Here is a 21311-nt window from a genome sequence, read left to right on the forward strand (position 1 = left end):
CAAGTGCAGTCGCAAAAACCATCAAGCGCTATGCTGAAACTGGCTGTCATGAGGACCGCCACAGGAAAGGAAGACCCAGAGTTAACTCTGCTGCAGAGGATAAGTTCATTAGAGTTAACTGCACCTCAGATTGCAGCCCAAATAAATGCTTAACAGAGTTCAAGTAACAAACACATCTCAACATCAACTGTTCAGAGGAGCGCGTGAATCAAGCCTTCATGGTTGAATTGCTGCAAAGAAACAACTACTAAAGGACACCAATAAGAAGAATAGACTTTCTTGGGCAAAGAAACACAAGCAATGGACATTAGACTGGTGAAAATCTGTCCTTTGGTCTGATGAGTCCAAATTTGAGATTTTTGGTTCCAACCACCGTGTCTTTGTGAGACGCAGAGTAGGTGAACGGATGATCTCCGCATGTGTGGTTTCCACCGTGAAGCATGGAGGAGGAGGTGTGATGGTGTGGGGGTGCTTTGCTGGTGACTCTGTCTGTGATTTATTTAGAATTCAAGGCACACTTAACCAGCATTGCTACCACAGCATTCTGCAGCGATACACCATCCCATCTGGTTTGCACTTAGTGGGACTATCATTTGTTTTTCAACAGGACAATGACCCAAAACACACCTCCAGACTGTGTAAGGGCTATTTGATCAAGGAGAGTGATGGAGTGCTCCATCAGATGACCTGGCTTCCACAATCACCCGATCTCAAACCAATTTAGATGGTTTGGGATGAGTTGGACTGCAGAGTGAAGGAAAAGCAGCCAACAAGTGCTCAGTATATGTGGGAACTCCTTCAAGACTGTTGGAAAAGCATTCCAGGTGAAGCTGGTTGAGAGAATGCCAAGAGTATGCAAAGCTGTCATCAAGGCAAAGGGTGGCTATTTGGAAGAATCTAATATCTAAAATATATTTTGATTTATTTAACACTTTTTTTGGTTACTACATGATTCCATATGTGTTATTTCATAGTTTTGATGTCTTCATTATTATTCTACAATGTAGAAAATAGTCAAAATCAAGAAAAACCCTTGAATGAGTAGGTGTGTCCAAACTTTTGACTGGTGCTGTAAATTAAATAACCCTCCTGCTACTCTGTTTATCATATATCCAGATGCCTAGTCACCTTACCCCTATACATACTTTATGTTGACACGCACACTTATAGACACCCTCCATGCATTTACCCATGACTCCTCAGATATGTGAAAGGGTCGTCTCCTCTCTATGTTTCTTCCTAGGTTTCAGCCCTTCTAGGGAGTTTTTCCTAGCCACCGTGCTTCTACATCTGCATTGCTTGCTGTTTGGGGTTTTAGGCTCGGTTTTTGTATAGCACTTTGTGACATCAGCTGATGTAAAAAGGGCTTTATAAATACATTTGATTGATTGACTAGTTACCACAGCCACAAAGTAATAAACCCCGCCCATTTCCACAAATAATCATCTTAGAATCTGATTTTAAACCTAACCTTAACCCTAACCTTATGCCTAACCCTAACCTAACCTAAAATTAAGACCAAAAATAAATGTTTTATTTTCAGGAATTTTTACGATATAGACAATTCTGACTTTGTGGATGTGGTAACTAGTGGAAACCCCCTCTGAAAGGCGGAAATACGCAAAATAGCGTATTGTCTGCCGGAAACTCACACGAAGAAGCAAACGGAAGTGAACAATTTCCACGTTATCGTTTTATTGTTGTTATTTAGACGTGTATTCACATACTGGAACTCAAAATATGACTCATTTAACTGTATAGCATCACACCCCCTGTCGTGTTTAATTCACGTTGGAGACAGGACTTGGTTGATAGATGTTATCTAGGTAACGCTAGCTAGGTGCTAACGTTAGCTAAAGATGGCTGACTGTATGGTTTTTCACACTCAAATAGCCTCCATCATGGAGGTACTAGCGAATGCTGCCGTGGCAGAGATATGTAAACTCGTAGACGACGACTATGCAGTGTTTCGTTTGGAAATAACTCAAAGCCAGAAAGAAAACAGGGCACTGCGGAGGAAACTACTAGAACTGAAAGTTGCACGGGAGCGCGCAGAGAGGACAATGCGAGAGCGCGTCCTCGCCAGTCGCCCAAGTAGTGTCAAGATCCTCGACCGATACAGAGGGATGGCAAGAGGTACATTTTGCAGAGGCTGTGCTGCCTGTCGCCGTTCATATATAGCTCAGTGCCTGTCGCCACGTTCCCCTCTGCACATGTGTTAAGATGTTACCTAGAATTGGGTCTTGGTCAGTTTTTGGATCATATGCAATAAATCCCCTGATTACTTAGCTATCTTGTGCAAAGACACTATCATATTCTAATCAGATATTTGATTTACTGAATTTTCTGTTATTTACTAAATGAAAACAATAAGATACATGGAACATAATACATAATCCATAAATAGTATATCAACAAGTTATGAGAAGTGTTACCTTACATCCTTGCCAATTGTAGACAGTGTCAGAAGTGTACAATATAGCATTGACAGTACATAACCTAACCACCTCTTTTCCCCCAATCACTCTCTCAGGTGAAGGACATCTCACTGGAGGCCACAGGAGCTTTGTGAAGCCAACGGGACACAATACATGGAGAGATGACCAACCAATCACTGTTGATGAGGGGAGTGGAACCTCAACCCAGCATGTTATCGTGATAGAGGTTAGTGTAATATTGTTATATAAAAAATTACAGTTATCAAATGTAGCATGTTTATTTCAGAAAGTCTCCCCTCAGCTATTCACTTGCTTACATGTACATCCTCATTTATCTGCCATAGGGGAGCTTGTGAGACTTCCCTACAACATTGTTATCTTCTTGTGTCAGTCTGCAGATGCAGAGGGTCCTGGGGTCAAGCAGGAGAGGTCTGAAGGAGAGGAGGACCCACGGAACAGCAGAGACATTCATTCTGGAGCGGATGGAGCGCACCTTGAAGCCACGGAGGACCCCACCCCCGCCTCAGCGCAACCCAGTACCCGACGCAGCATCACGGAGGTCAGTGGAACACCGAATGCCGTCCTCAAGTCAGAGACAGACACCAAGACTTTAACTGTAACACACAGGCTCTTACACACAGGATCTGACCACAGATCAGACCCAGAGAGACTGGGGCTGGGGAGTCTGGGCTGTCCTCGTGCTCCCGGCTCAGAGTATTTACCGGTATTTCACCAGAGCCAGAGGACGGTTCATTCCCGTGGGGATGGTGATGGTGACGCGTTAAACACTGCCGGTGATGATCCGTCTTGTTCTTACGCTACAGAGATGGACCCTGGCAACATGTCCTTGGGTTTAGAGACACAGACTGATCTGTCTAGAGGGGACTGGAACCGGCACAGTAGTAGTGTATACTCTGAAGGGTGCCCAAAAAAGAAAGAGGTTATATTGGCAGATGAGGTGACTGTAAAAATGGAAGGTGACGCTCCTCCCTCATGGAATGCAGATAGTCACCTTGGAGACGCACACTCACAGGGCAGAGATTTCTTAGGTTACAGGGAAAGCTTGGAGACAAATCCAAATGTCGCCACCCACTCCCCTTTACACGCGTTCAAGGATTGCGACCCAGTGTCCACGTTGATGGCACCTTCCGATTCACACGGCCGTGTCCTTTTCGATCAGGTATTGAACCCAAACGACAATGCTAGAGCCCAGGCTCAGGGAGGGGGAGCCACATCAGGCAATAGTAAGGAGAAACGGTTCCTCTGCATGTTCTGTAACAAAGGCTTCAGCAGCTCCCAGAAGGTGGAGAGGCACCAGAGGGTCCACACAGGAGAGAAACCCTACAGCTGTAACCAGTGTGAGAAGAGGTTCTCTCGCCAGGACACCCTGAAGAGGCACCAGAGGATCCACACGGGGGAGAAACCTTACAGCTGTTCACTGTGTCACATGCGCTTCGCACAGACTGGTCAACTGAAGATGCACTGGAAGGTCCACACGGGAGAAAGGCCGTTTGCCTGTACACACTGCGGGAAGAGGTTCTCAGAGAGGAGCTACCTCAGGATACACCAGCAGAAAAAACATTCCACTCTATAACATAGAAAGTACCTGTTCCACTCGATAGCTTCTGACGTTTATATCAAACCCTGCATAAAAAATAAATTGTTGTCAGCAGCAAAGATCCACAGATGCATTTGGAATAACAAAAGTTACAGACTTCAATGTTGAATATTCCTGGGTAGAATATTGCATCCAGACATTGTGTGATATGTAAGGCATATATAAGCCTGAAAAGTATTTTACATATTGTGTTTGTACTGTAATGTTTACAAATGCCTATGTCATTACTTCCATTCAACTATTTTAAAAAATCCCAAGACACTTTTTTAATGAAAGTGAATGTAGTTCATCAAGTTCATGCAGAGTTTTAGTTTAGACGTGTATGTGTGGTTTTCATATGGTGTATTTAAAATGTGTTTATGTTTAATAAACACAAAATGGGACTTTTTATTCTGACATTCATTGAGACTCCCTTTAATATACAGTGAGTATACAAAACACCTGCTCTTTCCATGACATAGACTGACCAGGTGAAAGCTATGATCCCTTATTGATGTCACTTGTTAAATCCACTTAAATCGGTGTAGATGAGGGGAAGGAGATGGGTTAAAGAAAGATTTTTAAGCTTTGAGACAATTCAGACATGGATTGTGTATGTGTGCCATTCAGAGGGTGCCTTTGAACAGGGTACGGTAGTTGGTGCCAGGCGCACCGGTTTGTGTCAAGAACTGCAGCGGTGCTGGGTTTTTCATGCTCAACAGTTTCCAAGCAACCTTCATTCCCGTGTTCCAATGGCACGTTGTGTTTGCTAATCCAAGTTTATCATTTTAAAAGGCTAATTGATCATTAGAAAACCCTTTTGCAATTATGTTAGCACAGCTGAAAACTGTTGTGCTGATTAAAGGAGCAATAAAACTGGCCTTCTTGAGACTAGTTGAGTATCTGGAGCATCAGCAATTGTGGGTTCGATTACAGGCTCAAAATGGCCAGAAACAAAGAACTTTCTTCTGAAACTCGTCAGTCTATTCTTGTTCTGAGAAATGAAGGCTATTCCATGCGAGAAATTGCCAAGAAACTGAAGATCTCGTACAACGCTGTGTACTACTCCCTTCACAGAACCCGCAAAACACCAGTCTCAACGTCAACAGAGAAGAGGCAGAGTTGCAAAGAAAAAGCCATATCTCAGACTGGCCAATAAAAATAAAAGATTAAGATGGGCAGTCTGATATATCGCTTTTTCTTTGCAACTCTGCCTAGAAGGTCAGCATCCCAGAATCGCCTCTTTACTGTTGACGTTGAGACTGGTATTTTGCGGGTACTATTTAATGAAGCTGCCAGTTGAGGACCTGTGATCTGTTTCTCAAACTAGACACTAATGTATTTGTCCTCTTGCTCAGTTGATTCACGCTGCAACACTGCCACCTGTAGGATGAGAACGAGAGTGCAAACTATTTATATTGTACACTTTGGATCATCCTCCTCCAGTGAAATAACACGTCACAAGGAGATTAGAAAAATGCATATAAAACATCGGCCTACATTTAGGTGTACATGTCCATGTAATATAGGATATGCAATATGATTATTTGGCAATAGCAGTGTCTATGTGTGCAAGGCTGAAATTAAATTCCTTTTTCATTTTCAAGCTGTTGGCAGTAGGCTACGTCCCTTATCAACACACTAATCCAATAGGCTACAGTGGGGTAAAAAAGTATTTAGTCAGCCACCAATTGTACATGTTCTCCCACTTAAAAAGATGAGAGAGGCCTGTAATTTTCATCATAGGTACACGTCAACTATGACAGACAAATTGAGAGAAAAAAAATCCAGAAAATCACATTGTAGGATTTTTAATGAATTTATTTGCAAATTATGGTGGAAAATAAGTATTTGGTCACCTACAAACAAGCAAGATTTCTGGCTCTCACAGACCTGTAACTTCTTCTTTAAGAGGCTCCTCTGTCCTCCACTCGTTACCTGTATTAATGGCACCTGTTTGAACTTGTTATCAGTATAAAAGACACCTGTCCACAACCTCAAACAGTCACACTCCAAACTCCACTATGGCCAAGACCAAAGAGCTGTCAAAGGACACCAGAAACAAAATTGTAGACCTGCACCAGGCTGGGAAGACTGAATCTGCAATAGGTAAGCAGCTTGGTTTGAAGAAATCAACTGTGGGAGCAATTATTAGGAAATGGAAGACATACAAGACCACTGATAATCTCCCTCGATCTGGGGCTCCACGCAAGATCTCACCCCGTGGGGTCAAAATGATCACAAGAACGGTGAGCAAAGATCCCAGAACCACACGGGGGGACCTAGTGAATGACCTGCAGAGAGCTGGGACCAAAGTAACAAAGCCTACCATCAGTAACACACTACGCCGCCAGGGACTCAAATCCTGCAGTGCCAGACGTGTCCCCCTGCTTAAGCCAGTACATGTCCAGGCCCGTCTGAAGTTTGCTAGAGTGCATTTGGATGATCCAGAAGAGGATTGGGAGAATGTCATATGGTCAGATGAAACCAAAATAGAACTTTTTGGTAAAAACTAAACTCGTCGTGTTTGGAGGACAAAGAATGCTGAGTTGCGTCCAAAGAACACCATACCTACTGTGAAGCATGGGGGTGGAAACATCACGCTTTGGGGCTGTTTTTCTGCAAAGGGACCAGGACGACTGATCCGTGTAAAGGAAAGAATGAATGGGGCCATGTATCGTGAGATTTTGAGTGAAAACCTCCTTCCATCAGCAAGGGCATTGAAGATGAAACGTGGCTGGGTCTTTCAGCATGACAATGATCCCAAACACACCGCCCGGGCAACGAAGGAGTGGCTTCGTAAGAAGCATTTCAAGGTCCTGGAGTGGCCTAGCCAGTCTCCAGATCTCAACCCCGTAGAAAATCTTTGGAGGGAGTTGAAAATCCGTGTTGCCCAGCGACAGCCCCAAAACATCACTGCTCTAGAGGAGATCTGCACGGAGGAATGGGCCAAAATACCAGCAACAGTGTGTGAAAACCTTGTCAAGACTTACAGAAAACGTTTGACCTGTGTCGTTGCCAACAAAGGGTATACAACAAAGTATTGAGAAACTTTTGTTATTGACCAAATACTTATTTTCCACCATAATTTGCAAATACATTCATTAAAAATCCTACAATGTGATTTTCTGGATTTTTTTCCCTCATTTTGTCTGTCATAGTTGACGTGTACCTATGATGAAAATTACAGGCCTCATCTTTTTAAGTGGGAGAACTTGCACAATTGGTGGCTGACTAAATACTTTTTTTTCCCCACTGTACATACACATCTACATTTCGGGGGGGGGGGGGGGACTCGTGAGATTTGAACCCTTGCCACAATCTGCAACAATTTCATGGACTAGGAACTTTACACATACAGTGCCTTGCAAAGTATTCATCCCCCTTGGCGTTTTTCCTATTTTGTTGCAATACAACCTGTAATTTAAATCGATATTTATTTGGATTTCATGTAATGGACATACACAAAATAGTCCAAATTGGTGATGTGAAATGAAAATTATAACTAGTTTCAAAAAATTCGTACAAAAAAATAACGGAAAAGTGGTGCGCGCATATGTATTCACCCCCTTTGCTATGAAGCCCCTAAATAAGATCTGGTGCAACCAATTACCTTCAGAAGTCACATAATTAGTTAAAGTCCACCTGTGTGCAATCTAAGTGTTATCTGTTCTGAAAGGCCCCAAAGTCTGCAACACCACCAAGCAGCTCAGCTGGTAGAGCACGGCGCTTGTAACGCCAAGGTAGTGGGTTCGATCCCCGGGACCACCCATACACAAAAAAATGTATGCACGCATGACTGTAAGTCGCTTTGGATAAAAGCGTCTGCTAAATGGCATATTATATTATTATTAATTATATTATTATTAAGACCAAGGAGCTCTCCAAACAGTTCAGGGACACATTTTTGGAGAAGTACAGATCAGGGTTGGGTTCTAAAAAAATATCAGAAACTTTGAACATCCCACGGAGCACCATTAAATCCATTATTAAAAAATGGAAAGAATATGGCACCACAACAAACCTACCAAGAGAGGGCCGCCCACCAAAACTCACGGACCAGGCAAGGAGGCCATTAATCAGAGAGGCAACAAAGAGACCAAAGATAACCCTGAAGGAGCTGCAACGCTCCACAGCGGAGATTGGATTATCTGTCCATTGGACCACTTTAAGCAGTACACTCCACAGAGATGGGCTTTATGGAAGAGTGGCCAGAAAAAAGCCATTGCTTAAAGAACAAAATAAGCAAACACGTTTGGTGTTCGCCAAAAGCCATGTTGGAGACTCCCCAAACATATGGAAGAAGGTACTCTGGTCAGATGAGACTAAAATTGAGCTTTTTGGCCTGGCGCAAACCCAACACCTCTCATCACCCAGAGAACACCATCCCCACAGTGAAGCATGGTGGTGGCAGCATCATGCTGTGGGGATGTTTTTCATCGGCAGGACTGGGAAACTGGTCAGAATTGAAGGAATGATGGATGGCGCTAAATACAGGGAAATACTTGAGGAAAACCTGTTTCAGTCTTCCAGAGTTTTGAGACTGGGATGGAGGTTCACCTTCCAGCAGGACAATGACCCTAAGCATACTGCTAAAGCAACACTTGAGTGGTTTAAGGGGAAACATTTAAATGTCTTGGAATGGCCTAGTCAAAACCCAGACCTCAATCCAATTGAGAATGGTATGACTTAAAGATTGCTGTACACCAGCGGAACTCATCCAACTTGAAGGAGCTGGAACAGTTTTGCCTTGAAGAATGGGCAAAACTCCCAGTGGCTAGATGTGTCAAGCATATAGAGACATACCCCAAGAGACTTGCAGCTGTAATTGCTGCCAAAGGTGGCTCTACAAAGTATTGACTTTGGGGGGTTGAATAGTTATGCACGCTCAAGTTTTCAATTTTTTTGTCTTATTTCTTGTTTGTTTCACAAGAACAAATATTTTGCATCTTCAAAGTGGTAGGCATGTTGTGTAAATCAAATGAAACAAACACCCCAAAAAATCTATTTTAATTCCAGGTTGTAAGGCAACAAAATAGGAAAAATGCCAAGGGGGGTGAATACTTTAGCAAGCTAATGTAGAGCAATTTGACCAGTCAATGAAATACACGTGATAGCCTTGTTGCTTTGGTGATCAGAACGTGCTGTTGTACTGAGGTATGTTAAGGACGCTTCCATGAACACGTCCAACTACGTCTACGACTTTAATTGGCTGCAGAAGTTGTGCCAGGATGTAATTTCTGCCACCTGGTGAGGTTAGCAAAGGGCTAATGTGTGCCATGTTATCTGATGGGACCAGCTACAATTTAGCTTTCTGTCACATGCAGGTAAAACAAACATTTTAATTGGCTGATGTGCATTTTTTGCGTGAGAACCTGTTTAACTTGAAATGCTTGCTTATGTTTGCAAGTATGGCCCCTCCATGTTGAGTGTGTTTATTATCTTGTGTGCTAACGTACCTGAGGGAGTGTATGTCTGTGTAATCTGTATCACCTCTCTATTCCAGGAGGAGGAGGGTCCAGAGGTACTGCTGGTAAAGGAGGAGGGGTGTGAGGAGGGTCTGGGGAACCCTGAGGGGTCCATGGTCGTGGAGGACAACCAGACTACACAACCTCCTGAACCCACTGAGGAACCAGCTGAGCAGCACAGGACCACACACAGTCTCACTGAGGTGAGCCCACTGTGAACTACTGTCTGAATGGTATTTGGTCAGGGCCTGTATCTGATGTGGAAAATTATCACTATACTTTATTAAAAAATCAAAGTTCTTCCAGAGTTTTTGTAGAATCAAGATAGACTTTATTTCAATGGACAAAGCCGTGATGGTCTGCAGAACACCACCCCTCTTGCTCTCCGTCTGTATAGTCCCATTCACACACATCCCAGCTCAAAGCCCCTCCCTCATAGGCTCTACTATCATTATCTTCAGTTTCCCGCTCTCTACCGCTCCGCCCACTCCCTTTGTCTATGATAGCGGCTCCATTTGACTGTCATTCAGTTTAGAAACAATATTATTACAATCAATCACGCCCTTGTCATGCAAAAACACTCATGTTCAGTTTAAACTCTGTTCAACACCGGCTCTCTTGATTGTTGGACATGACAGGCCCATACTTAATCTTTCAAACATACACAAACCCCACCCCATTATGCTGTAATCAATCAAGAAGATAGCCAAGGAGAGACAATGTGTTTAGCCTGAACTCTGTTCAACCCTGGCTCGTTCCAGGGATATGCCTAAGGAGAGCCACAGTCTGGTTTCAGTCTCTGATAAGGTAGGACAGCCATGGATGTAGGTAAGAGCGAGCAATTCGACCCTAGGTCAGATTCCCACTTCACACGAAGTTCTTGCCTAGCAACAGAGAATCCTCACTATATGTTCGTCACGTCTGTGATTTTAACTTTGGTTATCCAATAGTTTACTAAAACATCTTCATCATATCCACAAAGTCTTTCGGAGTAGGAGTGCTGATCTAGGATCAGTTTAGCCTTTTAGATCACAAGGCTATGTAGACGGGTGGGGACCTGATTCTCGACCAGCACTTCTATTCTGAGACTCTTTGTGGATACGGGCCCAGGTCTTGATTAATTAATTGTGTCTTAAGTGTGGGACCATGCCTTTGAATTATCAAAGAGTGTAAAATAATCAAATCAACTAACACGTTTGCATAGTATCACATCAACTAACATGTTTGCATAGTATTCATAGCAGTCCCTCATTGACCAATCGGAAGATGCTCCACATCCTCTCAATCTGTATCTCTTACAGTCAGAAGACATGGAGGATGGAAAGCCTGATCTGCTGCTAGTCAAAGAGGAGACAATAGAAGACGGACCAGAGAGCATTGATCTGCTGAGTGGACTAAAGATGGGGGAGCAAAGTAAGGGAGAAATACACTGAGTATACCAAACATTAAGAACACCTTCCTAATATTGAGTTGCACTCTCCCCTCCCCACTCAGAACAGCCTCAATTCATCGGGGCATACCTCTACAAGTTATCAAAAGCGTTCCACAGGGATGCTGGCCCATGTTGACTCCAATGCTTCCCACAGTTGTGTCAAGTTGGCTGGATGTCCTTTGGGTGGTGGACGATTCTTGATACACACGGGAAACTGTTGAACGTGAAAAACCTAGCAGCGTTGCAGTTCTTGAAACAAACCAGTGTGCCTGGTACCTACTACCATACCCTGTTCAAAGGCACTTAAATATTGTGTCTTGCCCATTCACTGTCTAAATGGCACACATACACAATCCATGTCTCAATTGTATCAAGGCTTAAAGATCCTTCTTTAACCTGTCTCCTCCCTTTCATCTACATTGATTGAAGTGGCTTTAACAAGTGATATCAATAAGGGATCATAGCTTTCATCTGGATTCACCTGGTCAGTCTATTTCATGGAAAGAGCATGTTTTGTATACTCAGTGTACATATAGCCTACATACAGTAATAGATCTTCAATGGGAATAGTGATGCACCTGGCTATAATTTGTTCTTCATTCATAAAATTAAATCAATACAACTTATGTTTACATAAAAAAAACACTCATTATAATGTATGAACTTGACCTGGTAACTGACAAAAAAAACACTCAAAATAAGTCTATATTCTAACCTCTTCTTGCAGGTGGTTGGCTGGAGGCTAACAGAGGAGACTGGGCAGCCATCTTGGATTCCCAGAACCAGACTGGTGCAACCAAGGGCCCAGGGGACAACATCACTGAGAAGGCCAGGACCAGAGGCGACATAGTGGAGGTCAGTGGATGGGACAGCGTCCTCAACTCAGGGCAGGGGAACAACACTGTTAACCACAACCAGAAACAGACAGTCGAACACAAAACAAAAACCAAACATAGTTTCCATGACAACAGACTGGCTGAGAACAGGGCAAGGTGTAGATTTGGTCTGCGGGGACAGGGAAGTGTCCGTATGCGGGGGGAGAGAACAACAGACACAGACTCGGCTAGCGATGCTCCGTCCTGCTCCTATAGTTGTGATTCAGAGAGACTGATGGCGCCTCAGGTTAACCCCCTAACAGGTGCTGCCTTCAGCCTGCCTTCTATAGGATCTATCAACTGGAACATGGACCCTGCAACAACACAGACACTCCCTGGCCTTCGTCCTCCTCACACTCTCCTAATGTTAAACCAGACTTCAGACAATGCCAGTGCCTCAACACTAAATGGCTACACAAGCCCATTGACAAATGACAGTAGTAGTAACGCTATCTGTAGATCCGGTGGCAAAGAGAAGCGCTTCCCGTGTTCGTTCTGTGGGAAAGCCTTCAGTTTCCCCAAACAGGTGGAGATCCACCAGAGGATGCACACAGGGGAGAAACCCTACAGCTGTACCCAGTGTCAAATGCGCTTTGCCCAGGCTGGTCACCTAAAGAGACACCAGAGGGTCCACACAGGGGAGAAACCCTACAGCTGCCCCCAGTGTGAGAAGAGGTTCTCCCACCAGCACCAGCTGAAGATGCACCTGAAGGTCCACACGGGAGAGAGGCCATTCGCCTGTACGCACTGTGGGAAGAGGTTCTCAGAGAGGAGCTATCTCAGGATACACCAGCAGAAAATGCACACGGCCCATGTATAGTGTGTAGTGACATTTTTATGTAGTACTAGTTAGTTTGTAGTCTATTCTGTTGGTTTTGGATGTAGTAGGGAACTGGATAAGGTGAACGGAGGAAAGAATGAGTATGATGAGGAAGAGTAGATGATGTGGTGATAATTGGTGGGATGGTGTCTGTAAAAATGCTTTACTGATATAAAGTAGTGATGATGTGTGTAATGTAATGTTGAACCCTTTCCAAAGTATTCTCAAATGGATTTGATCAAAGCGAGGGCACCAGATTTACAAAAAAAGTTATTATACTTAACACGTATCATTTTGTGTAATAAAAGTACTGTACTTCAGTTATGCGAGTGTATGACCATTTTGTTGAATCTGTGCTGACTGACTTGGTTATTTTTGTATCATTTTAGAAACTGAGTTTCCTTTATCTCAAAACATTATACTTAATTCTTGAATCAACACATATGGACATATATTTTAAAAAAACGAATGGCTCCATATTGTTAGGTACTTGAATCACAGTGTTGGAGATGGGCTTGACTTTATTTGTATTTATTTTTACCCAGCTCCACCTCCCAACATTTGGGGGACTAAACTATTTTTATTATGAAAATATTGATTATTCCCCAAAACAATGTGTACAAAACTGAAAGTAAAAGACACAAAAACTAAACTTAAGAACGGGAAAAAATGTTTTGCAAGGAGACGTCCTTTTTTTCTTTGTTCTTTCAATCGTGTAATATGTAAATACATGACGTTACAAATAACCATCCAACAATAGGGATGTGGGAGCTAAAGGTTCATGGTCCCCCAGACTACCCGCCACACCTTCCCCAGACCACCCCACTCTCTTCAGTCCACTACCTCGGTGTGGTGGACACACAAAAGCAAACAAGCAATTAACCTAACAAACTAGAAAAGGACATAAACAGGAATCACATACAAAAATACAAAACAACCACAATAAATACAACTCAACAAACAAAAACAAAAAAAACAAAATAGAATTGTCATGTGACTGGCAATCAGGAGCGCCTTTCTTTTGTATATGAAATCAGGCACATCCTTCTTGAAGTGTTATTTGGGCCCTTTTATCAGTAAAAGCTTGAGACCTCACACTTTCTTTTGCAATCTAGTGTATAATAGTGTTTGACCATTAGGTTGAAAGAGTCCAATACTAACATATTTGTTTTCTGAGTTTTAAAAATGAAAACCTTCCCCAGCAGAATCAAGAAATGGTATATCATGTTGCATCTGTCCCTGCACCCAATATAACTGTTGGTGGAAAAATAACAAAATCGTGTAAAACAGGGAGTAACCGCTCTTGTACTTTTGCCCAAAATGTAACAACTATGGGGCAATATCAGAAAATATGTAACAAATCCTCTACTTCCACACGACAGAAAGGGGATTCTTCGATGCCCCATATTTGTAACATCTTGTTAGTAGGCAGAAAGGCAACTCATTTGTTGTTTTTCCAAATGAAAATGGTACTTGTCTTTATTGATTTTATCTCTAGTTAACCATCTGTGAAATTTAATATGAGGTCTAAAAACAAATAGTTTCTCTTTTCTTTCCCTTAACTTTTTCTTCCATTCTGTTGGGATTGCTGCCAGTACCTAATTGTAATTACGATTTGTAAATATTTTCCCATACATTGTGCACAGTGTTTCAAATATAATTCCCATTACTATCAATTATATAATTTAAAAAATAAGAACCCATTTTCCTGTATATTTGAATTCAACCATATGATTTGGCTCTGAATTTTCCTGAGGATAATGGCTCTGAATTCTCCTTGGGATAATATTGAAAATGCTACAAAGCCTTTATTGATTCTTTGAAGAATGGGTATACATCCTTCAGAAAGTATTCATACCCCTTGATTTAATGCAAAGTGTTTTTATAATTTTTTGCTAATTTTTTGAAAATGAAATACAGAAATATCTAATTTCCATAAGTATTCACACCCCTAAGTCAATACATGTTAGAATCACCTTTGGCAGCAATTACAGCTGTGAGTCTTTCTGGGTAAGTCTCTAAGAGTTTTGCACACCTGTATTGTACAATATTTGCACATTATTATTAAAAAAATTATTCAAGCTCTGTCAAGTTGGTTGTTGATCATTGCTAGACAGCCATTTTCAAGTCTTGCCATAGATTTTCAAGCCGATTTAAGTCAAAACTGTAACTAGGCCACTCAGGAACATTCAATGTCATCTTGGTAAGCAACTCCAATCTAGATTTGGCCTTGTGTTTTACGTTATTGTCCTGCTGAAAGCTGAATTTGTCTCCCAGTGTCTGTTGGAATGCAGACTGAACCAGGTTTTCCTCTAGGATTTTGCCTGTGCTTAGCTCTATTCCGTTTCTTTGTGATGTGTTGGATATGCCCCAAACATAACACTTTGTATTCAGGATATAAAGTTCTTTCTTTGCCACATTTTCTGCAGTTTTACTTTAGTGCCTTGTTGCAAACAGGCTGCATGTTTAGGAAAAATGTTATTCTGTACAGGCTTCATTCTTTTCACTCTGTCATTTAGGTTAGTATTGTGGAGTAACTACAATGTTGTTGATCCATTCTCAGTTTTCTCCTATCACAGCCATTAAAGTCACCATTGGCCTCATGGTGAAATCCCTGAGCGGTTTCCTTCCTCTCTGGCAACTGAGTTAGGAAGGATGCCTGTATCTTTGTAGTGACTGGGTGTATTGATACACCATCCAAAGTTTAATTAATAACTTCACCATGCTCAAAGGGATATTCAATGTCAGTTTAAAAAAATTACCAATAGGTGCCCTTCTTTTCGAGGCATTGGAAAACCTCCCTGGTCTTTGTAGTTGAATCTGTGTTTGAAATCCACTGCTTGACTGAGGGACCTTACAAATAGTTGTATGTGTGGGGTACAGGGATGAGGTAGTCATTCTAAAATCATGTTAAACACTATTATTGCACACAGAGAGAGTCCATGCAACTTATTATGTGACTTGTTAAGCACATTTGTATTCCTGAACTTGTTTAGGCTTGCCATAACAAAGGGGTTGAATACTTATTGACTCAAGACATTCCAGCTTTTCATTTTTATTAATTTGTAAACATTTCAAAAAAATAAAATCCACTTTGACATGATAGGGTATTGTGTGTAGTCCAGTGACACAAAATCCAGGCTGAAACACAACAAAATGTGGAAAAAGTCAAGGGGTGTGAATACTTTCTGAATGCACTCTAGATGAACTGAGAGGCAATGAAGGTGTTTTTCAAGGTCACTCTGCCATATAAAGACAAAGCTTTACCTTTGCACAGCAATAGTGTTTTGTCAATCTTGGCTAGTTTCAAATCTAAGTTCTCCTTTACAAGATCCTTCATTCTTTTGGAATGTGGATGCCAAGCATGTCCACTGGGCCATTGCTCCACTTAATTGGTACGCAACAGGGCAAAAGATAGTTTGACTTTCTTAAGGAACCCACTCTCAAAATGGTCTATTTCTCATAATTTGGTTTCAGACCTGATAAATTAGAAAAGTCATTCAAATCTTCAATAAGAGCATCTAGTGATGATTGAGGCTGAAAGGCAAATTGTTGTATCAACTGCATATAAGCATATTTTGGATGCAGGACCATTGATACTCAGACTTACTATACTGAACAAAAATATAAATGTAACATGCAATAACTTCATGATTATACTGAGGTACAGTTCATATAAGGACATCAGTCAATTGAAATAAATGAATTAGGCCCTAATCTATGGATTTCACATGACTGGGCAGGAGCCAGCCATGGGTGGGTCTGGGAGGGCATAGGCCCACCCACTGGGGAGCCAGGCCCAGCTAATCAGAATTAGTTTTTCCCCACAAAAGGGCTTTATTGTAGACAGAAATAATCCTCAGTTTCATCAGCTGTCCGGGTGGCTGGTCTCAGACGATCTCCCAGGTAAAGAAGCCAGATGTGGAGATCCTGGGCTGGCGTGATTACACGTGGTCTGCGGTTGTGAGGCCGGTTGAACGTACTGCCAAATTCCCTAAAACGACGTTGGAGGCGGCTTATAGTAGAGAAATGAACATTCAATTATCTGGCAACAGTTCTGGTGGACATTCCTGCAGTCAGTATGCCAATTGCACACTCCCTCAAAACTGGAGACATCTGTGGCATTGTGTTGCGTGACAAAACTGCACATTTTAGAGTGGCATTTTATTGTCCCCAGCACAAGGTGCACCTGTGTAATGATCATGCTGTTTAATCAGCTTTTTGATAAGCCACACCTGTTAGGTGGATGGATTATGGTGGCAAGGAGAAATACTCACTAACAGGGATGTGAACAAATTTGTGCACAACATTTTAGAGAAATAAGCATTTTCTGTGTATGGAACATTCCTGGGATCTTTTATTTCAGCTCATGAAACATGGGACCAACACTTTATATTTTTGTTCAGTATACAATACCAGTCAAAAGTTTGGACACACCTACTCATTCCAGGGTTTTTCTTTATTTTTTAATATTTTCTACATTGTAGAATAATAGTGAAGACATCAAAACTATGAAATAACACATATAATCATGTAGTAATCAAAAAAGTGTTTAACAAATCAAAATATATTTTATTTTTGAGATTCCCACTCTTGGCATTCTCTCAACCAGCTTCATGAGGTAGTCACCTGGAATGCATTTCAATTAACAGGTGTGCCTTGAAAGTTAATTTGTGGAATTTCTTTCCTTCTTAATGCGTTTGAGCCAATCAGTTGTGTTGTGACAAGGTAGGGGGGTATACAGATGATAGCCCTATTTGGTAAAATACCAAGTCCATATATATGGCAAGAACAGCTCAAATAAGCAAAGAGAAACGACAGTCCATCATTACTTTAAGACGTGAAGGTCAGTCAATACAGAACATTTCAAGAACGTTGAATGTTTCTTCAAGTGCAGTCGCAAAAACTATCAAGCGCTATGATGAAACTGGCTCTCATGAGGACTGCGACGGCAATGGAAGACCCAGAGTTAACTCTGCTGCAGAGGATATGTTCATTAGAGTTACCAGCCTCCGAAATTACAGCCCAAATAAATGCTTCACAGAGTTCAAGTAACAGACACATCTCAACATCAACTGTTCAGAGGGGACTGTGTGAATCAGGCCTTCGTGGTCGAATTGCTGGAAAGAAACCACTACTAAAGGACACCAATAAGAAGAAGAGACCTGCTTGGGCCAAGAAACAAAAGCAATTTACATTAGATCGGTGGAAATGTGTCCTTTGGTCTGGAGTCCAAATTGGAGATTTTGGGTTCCAACCGCCGTGTCTTTGTGAGACACGGTGTGGGTGAACGGATGATCTCTGCATGTGTATTCCCCACCGTAAAGCATGGAGGATGAGGTGTTATGGTGTGGGGGTGCTTTGCTGGTGACACTGTCTGTGATTTATTTGGAATTCAAGGCACACTTAACCAGCATGACTACCACAGCATTCTACAGCGATACACCATCCCATCTCGTTTGGGCTTAGTGGGACTATTATTTGTTTTTCAACAGGACAATGACCCAAAACACACCTCCAGGCTGTGTAAGGGCTATTTGACCAAGAAGGATGGAGTGATGGAGTGCTGCATCAGATGACCTGGCCTCCACAACCCCCCGACCTTAACCCAATTGAGATGGTTTGGGATGAGTCGGACGGCAGAGTTAAGGAAAAGCAGCCAACAAGTGCTCAGCATATGTGGGAACTCCTTCAAGACTGTTGGAAAAGCATTCCAGGTGAAGCTGGTTGAGAGAATGCCAAGAGTGTGCAAAGCTGTCATCAAGGCAAAGGGTGGCTATTTGAAGATTCTCAAATATAAAATATTATTTGTTTTGTTTAACACTTTTTTGTTTACTACATGATTCCATATGTGTTATTTCATAGTTTTGATGTCTTCACTATTATTCTACAATGTAGAAAATTGTAAAAATAAAGAAAAACCCTTGAATGAGTAGGTGTTTTGACTGGTAGTGTATGTTGGAATTGTTCCTGATTCGGATGGCCAGCATCTCGATAGCCAATTAAAATAAGTAAAGTGAAACTGGATCCCCCTGTCGGATGCCTCTAAATAAATACATACCCATTGTTCACTACTTTACTCACCGGTTTCTGATATAAGACTTTAAACCATTGAATAAACGACTTACCAAAGTGAAAATACTGAAGGCATCTATATAAATGAGATTCCATCTTATCAAAAGCCTTCTCAAAATCTGCACTTAACCTGCCTTTTCTTCTATTTCATAATGTTCAATAGTTGAAAGAAAATAACGATTATTGTCACCAATGTAGCGAACCTAAATTAAGCCAGTTTGCTCACTTTGAGTAATTTTGCTTATTACTTTCTTCATTTTAAGTGCTAAACATTGATAGAATATGGGTGTCACAGCCCAAAGTGAGGGGTCTCCAGTTTGAGGTGTACAGGGCTAATATAATGGCTATTTCCCTCCTGCTTCAATAGTAATGTAATCAGTCCCTCTCTTTGGGTTGTTGATAGTTCCCCTTGTTCAAATGAAACATTTAAGCAGGTGAGCAAAGCTTATTTGATTTCTGTACAAAAAGACCCTGTACACCTCAATTGGTATACCGTCAAAGCTAGGAGATTTACCAGTTTGGAATTATTTAATTGCCATTAGTAGTTCATCGTCAGCGATCAACCCCTCACAGGATGCTTTTTGTATTTTTGTTAAGCTGCAATATGTAACTTTTTGGGTAACCCGACCAAATTCACATAGAAATATGAGTTATCTGTCATTCCCGAAAATCGGCCTTCTCACGAAAACGGCTGTAGCATCTGAATGGTTTGGCCTACAAACTAATATGGAAAGATGAGACTATCACGAACATGATGGTGTTCTCCGTTTTGCTCTACGACCCCCACAACTGTCACGGGACTCGTCTGAATGTAACCGGTACCGGTAAAGAAAATGAATGGAAGTATGGAGGTAGTTTTGTGCCTACCCCAAAAAAGGGGTTAAATATATGTAAAAGAAAAGCACAAATATTTCCTGAGCTTTCTTACATCTCCTAGATATAGGACAGACACTTCAAAACCTTATTCCTTATGATTTATTTTATTTGTCTATTTATGATGTTATTCAATGCATTTCTATGGAATTTGGTACTAAAGGCCAAAGTCAATATTTGATCAAATATATATACTTTTTTTTTTACCTACAATTTCAAAATCAAATAGCTAAATAATCCATGGTAAGACCATCTTAAAACAATTCCATATGTCAGCGGGGAGCTTGTTCTATTGACTGTGGTTCATTTTTTATAGTCATAGAAAGAGAAATTGGTGTGCTCAACTCAAATGTTCGTAGTGACAAAAGTTCTGCGGGTGCCACTGATGAAGGCTGCCGCCGAAACGCGTCCGTTTGTTCTAGCCTCTGTTGCTAAACATTACATTTTATAATATCATGTCATGTTTCTGTGTGTACAGCAAATTGTTTCTTATATAAACCTTTATATGCTCTTCTGTACAATTTGTGTTTACAGTCTGCAGTCCATGAGGACCTGCTGATATCCGGTGTTGCTGGTGGGAGAGACTGGACCTCTGAGGCGGCTGGTCACAAACCCTGGCCCCGGATCAGGACAGTGGATCAGGAGCCGTCAATCTTCCTTCCCGTGTCAGAACCAGGACCCAATCGTGAGGGACAGAGACTCCACCACTACCACTACACAGAACACAACCAGTGGACAGGGGGACTGAACAACCTCAGTCCTGGTGGTCATCAGAGAGACAGAGGCTCCAGTCAGGGATCCAGTCTGCAGCCCAGACCCTTCTCTTCACAGTCTCAGTGCAGGGATAGAGCAGGACCTGGGGCTGATAGAGATAGACCCTCCTGTTCCTATGATACAAACACCACAGTATCCATGATGAACAGAGCAGATCAGCCTAGGCTTCAGACTTCACAGAGGGTGGTGGGAGACCCCCTTGGTGGTAGTCTTTCAGGAAGTCTGTCTTCTGCTTCAGGGTCTCATCTAATTCCTGGTGACTGGGTTCATAAAAAGCCTGGACCTGGGTCTTGCCTTCCTCAGTTACCTCATGGTTACCCCACCAATACAGACAGGGTCAGAATGGGCGTTCACCACAAGATGTACCTTACCTATAACACAGCACACAATCCCAACAACACCCAAACAATGACTAGAGATCAAGGAGGGAGCTCAAAGACTAACAACCTGAGGGCGGTGGTTCCTGCTTCTACCTCCTCTGGTGTCATTGGGTCACAACGTGGGAGGCTGAGCATTTGGACGGAAGCAGACAAGCCGTATGCCTGCCCCACGTGTGGGAAGCGCTTTACTGAGGCTACCTATGTGAAGAAGCACCAGACCGTTCACACCAAGGAGAGGCCCTTCAAGTGCAAACTATGTTACAAGAGCTTCTCCTTCCTGACTAACCTTACCAGACATAGGAGTGTCCACAAAGGGGAGAAATCGTAGCAGTGTGGCTTGAGTTTTACGCAGGGGATATCTGGGAACCATTCTTTAGCTGACATACACTACATGACCAAAAGTATGTGGACACCTGCTCGTTGAACAACTTATTCCAAAATCATGGGCATTAATATGGAATTGGTCTCCCCTTTGCTGCTATAACAGCCACTCTTCTGGGAAGGCTTTCCACTAGATGCTGGAAAATTGCTGCGGGGACTTTCAATTTCATTAGTTCGGTCGTGCCCTAAGTTGGGCAA

The 21311-nt window shown here is 42.1% G+C and overlaps 1 protein-coding gene across 1 annotated transcript; it reads left to right on the forward strand.

The window, feature by feature from the left end:
- The first annotated feature begins 1641 nt into the window (after nucleotides 1-1641).
- On the forward strand, nucleotides 1642-12950 carry LOC311110381 (uncharacterized protein). Its single transcript, XM_084188928.1, has 6 exons — nucleotides 1642-2136; nucleotides 2534-2664; nucleotides 2830-2997; nucleotides 9542-9706; nucleotides 10805-10916; nucleotides 11663-12950. The coding sequence occupies exons 1-6, from the start codon at nucleotides 1860-1862 to the stop codon at nucleotides 12628-12630; spliced, it is 1821 nt and encodes a 606-aa protein (XP_084045054.1). The 5' UTR covers nucleotides 1642-1859; the 3' UTR covers nucleotides 12631-12950.
- Nucleotides 12951-21311: the final 8361 nt, after the last annotated feature.

This window comes from Coregonus lavaretus (genome assembly GCF_964263955.1).
Source record: "Coregonus lavaretus genome assembly, contig: SUPER_35_unloc_5, whole genome shotgun sequence".
Classification (NCBI taxonomy): domain Eukaryota; kingdom Metazoa; phylum Chordata; class Actinopteri; order Salmoniformes; family Salmonidae; genus Coregonus; species Coregonus lavaretus.

What these genes read in the sequence shown, in the direction of transcription:
- LOC311110381 (XM_084188928.1), top strand. Translation starts at nt 1,860, where the DNA reads ATGGCTGACTGTATGGTTTTTCACACTCAAATAGCCTCCATCATGGAG. An exon ending in ATACAGAGGGATGGCAAGAG is followed by an intron (nt 2,137 to 2,533) that starts GTACATTTTGCA and finishes TCACTCTCTCAG; the next exon opens with GTGAAGGACATCTCACTGGA. An exon ending in ACTAAAGATGGGGGAGCAAA is followed by an intron (nt 10,917 to 11,662) that starts GTAAGGGAGAAA and finishes CTCTTCTTGCAG; the next exon opens with GTGGTTGGCTGGAGGCTAAC.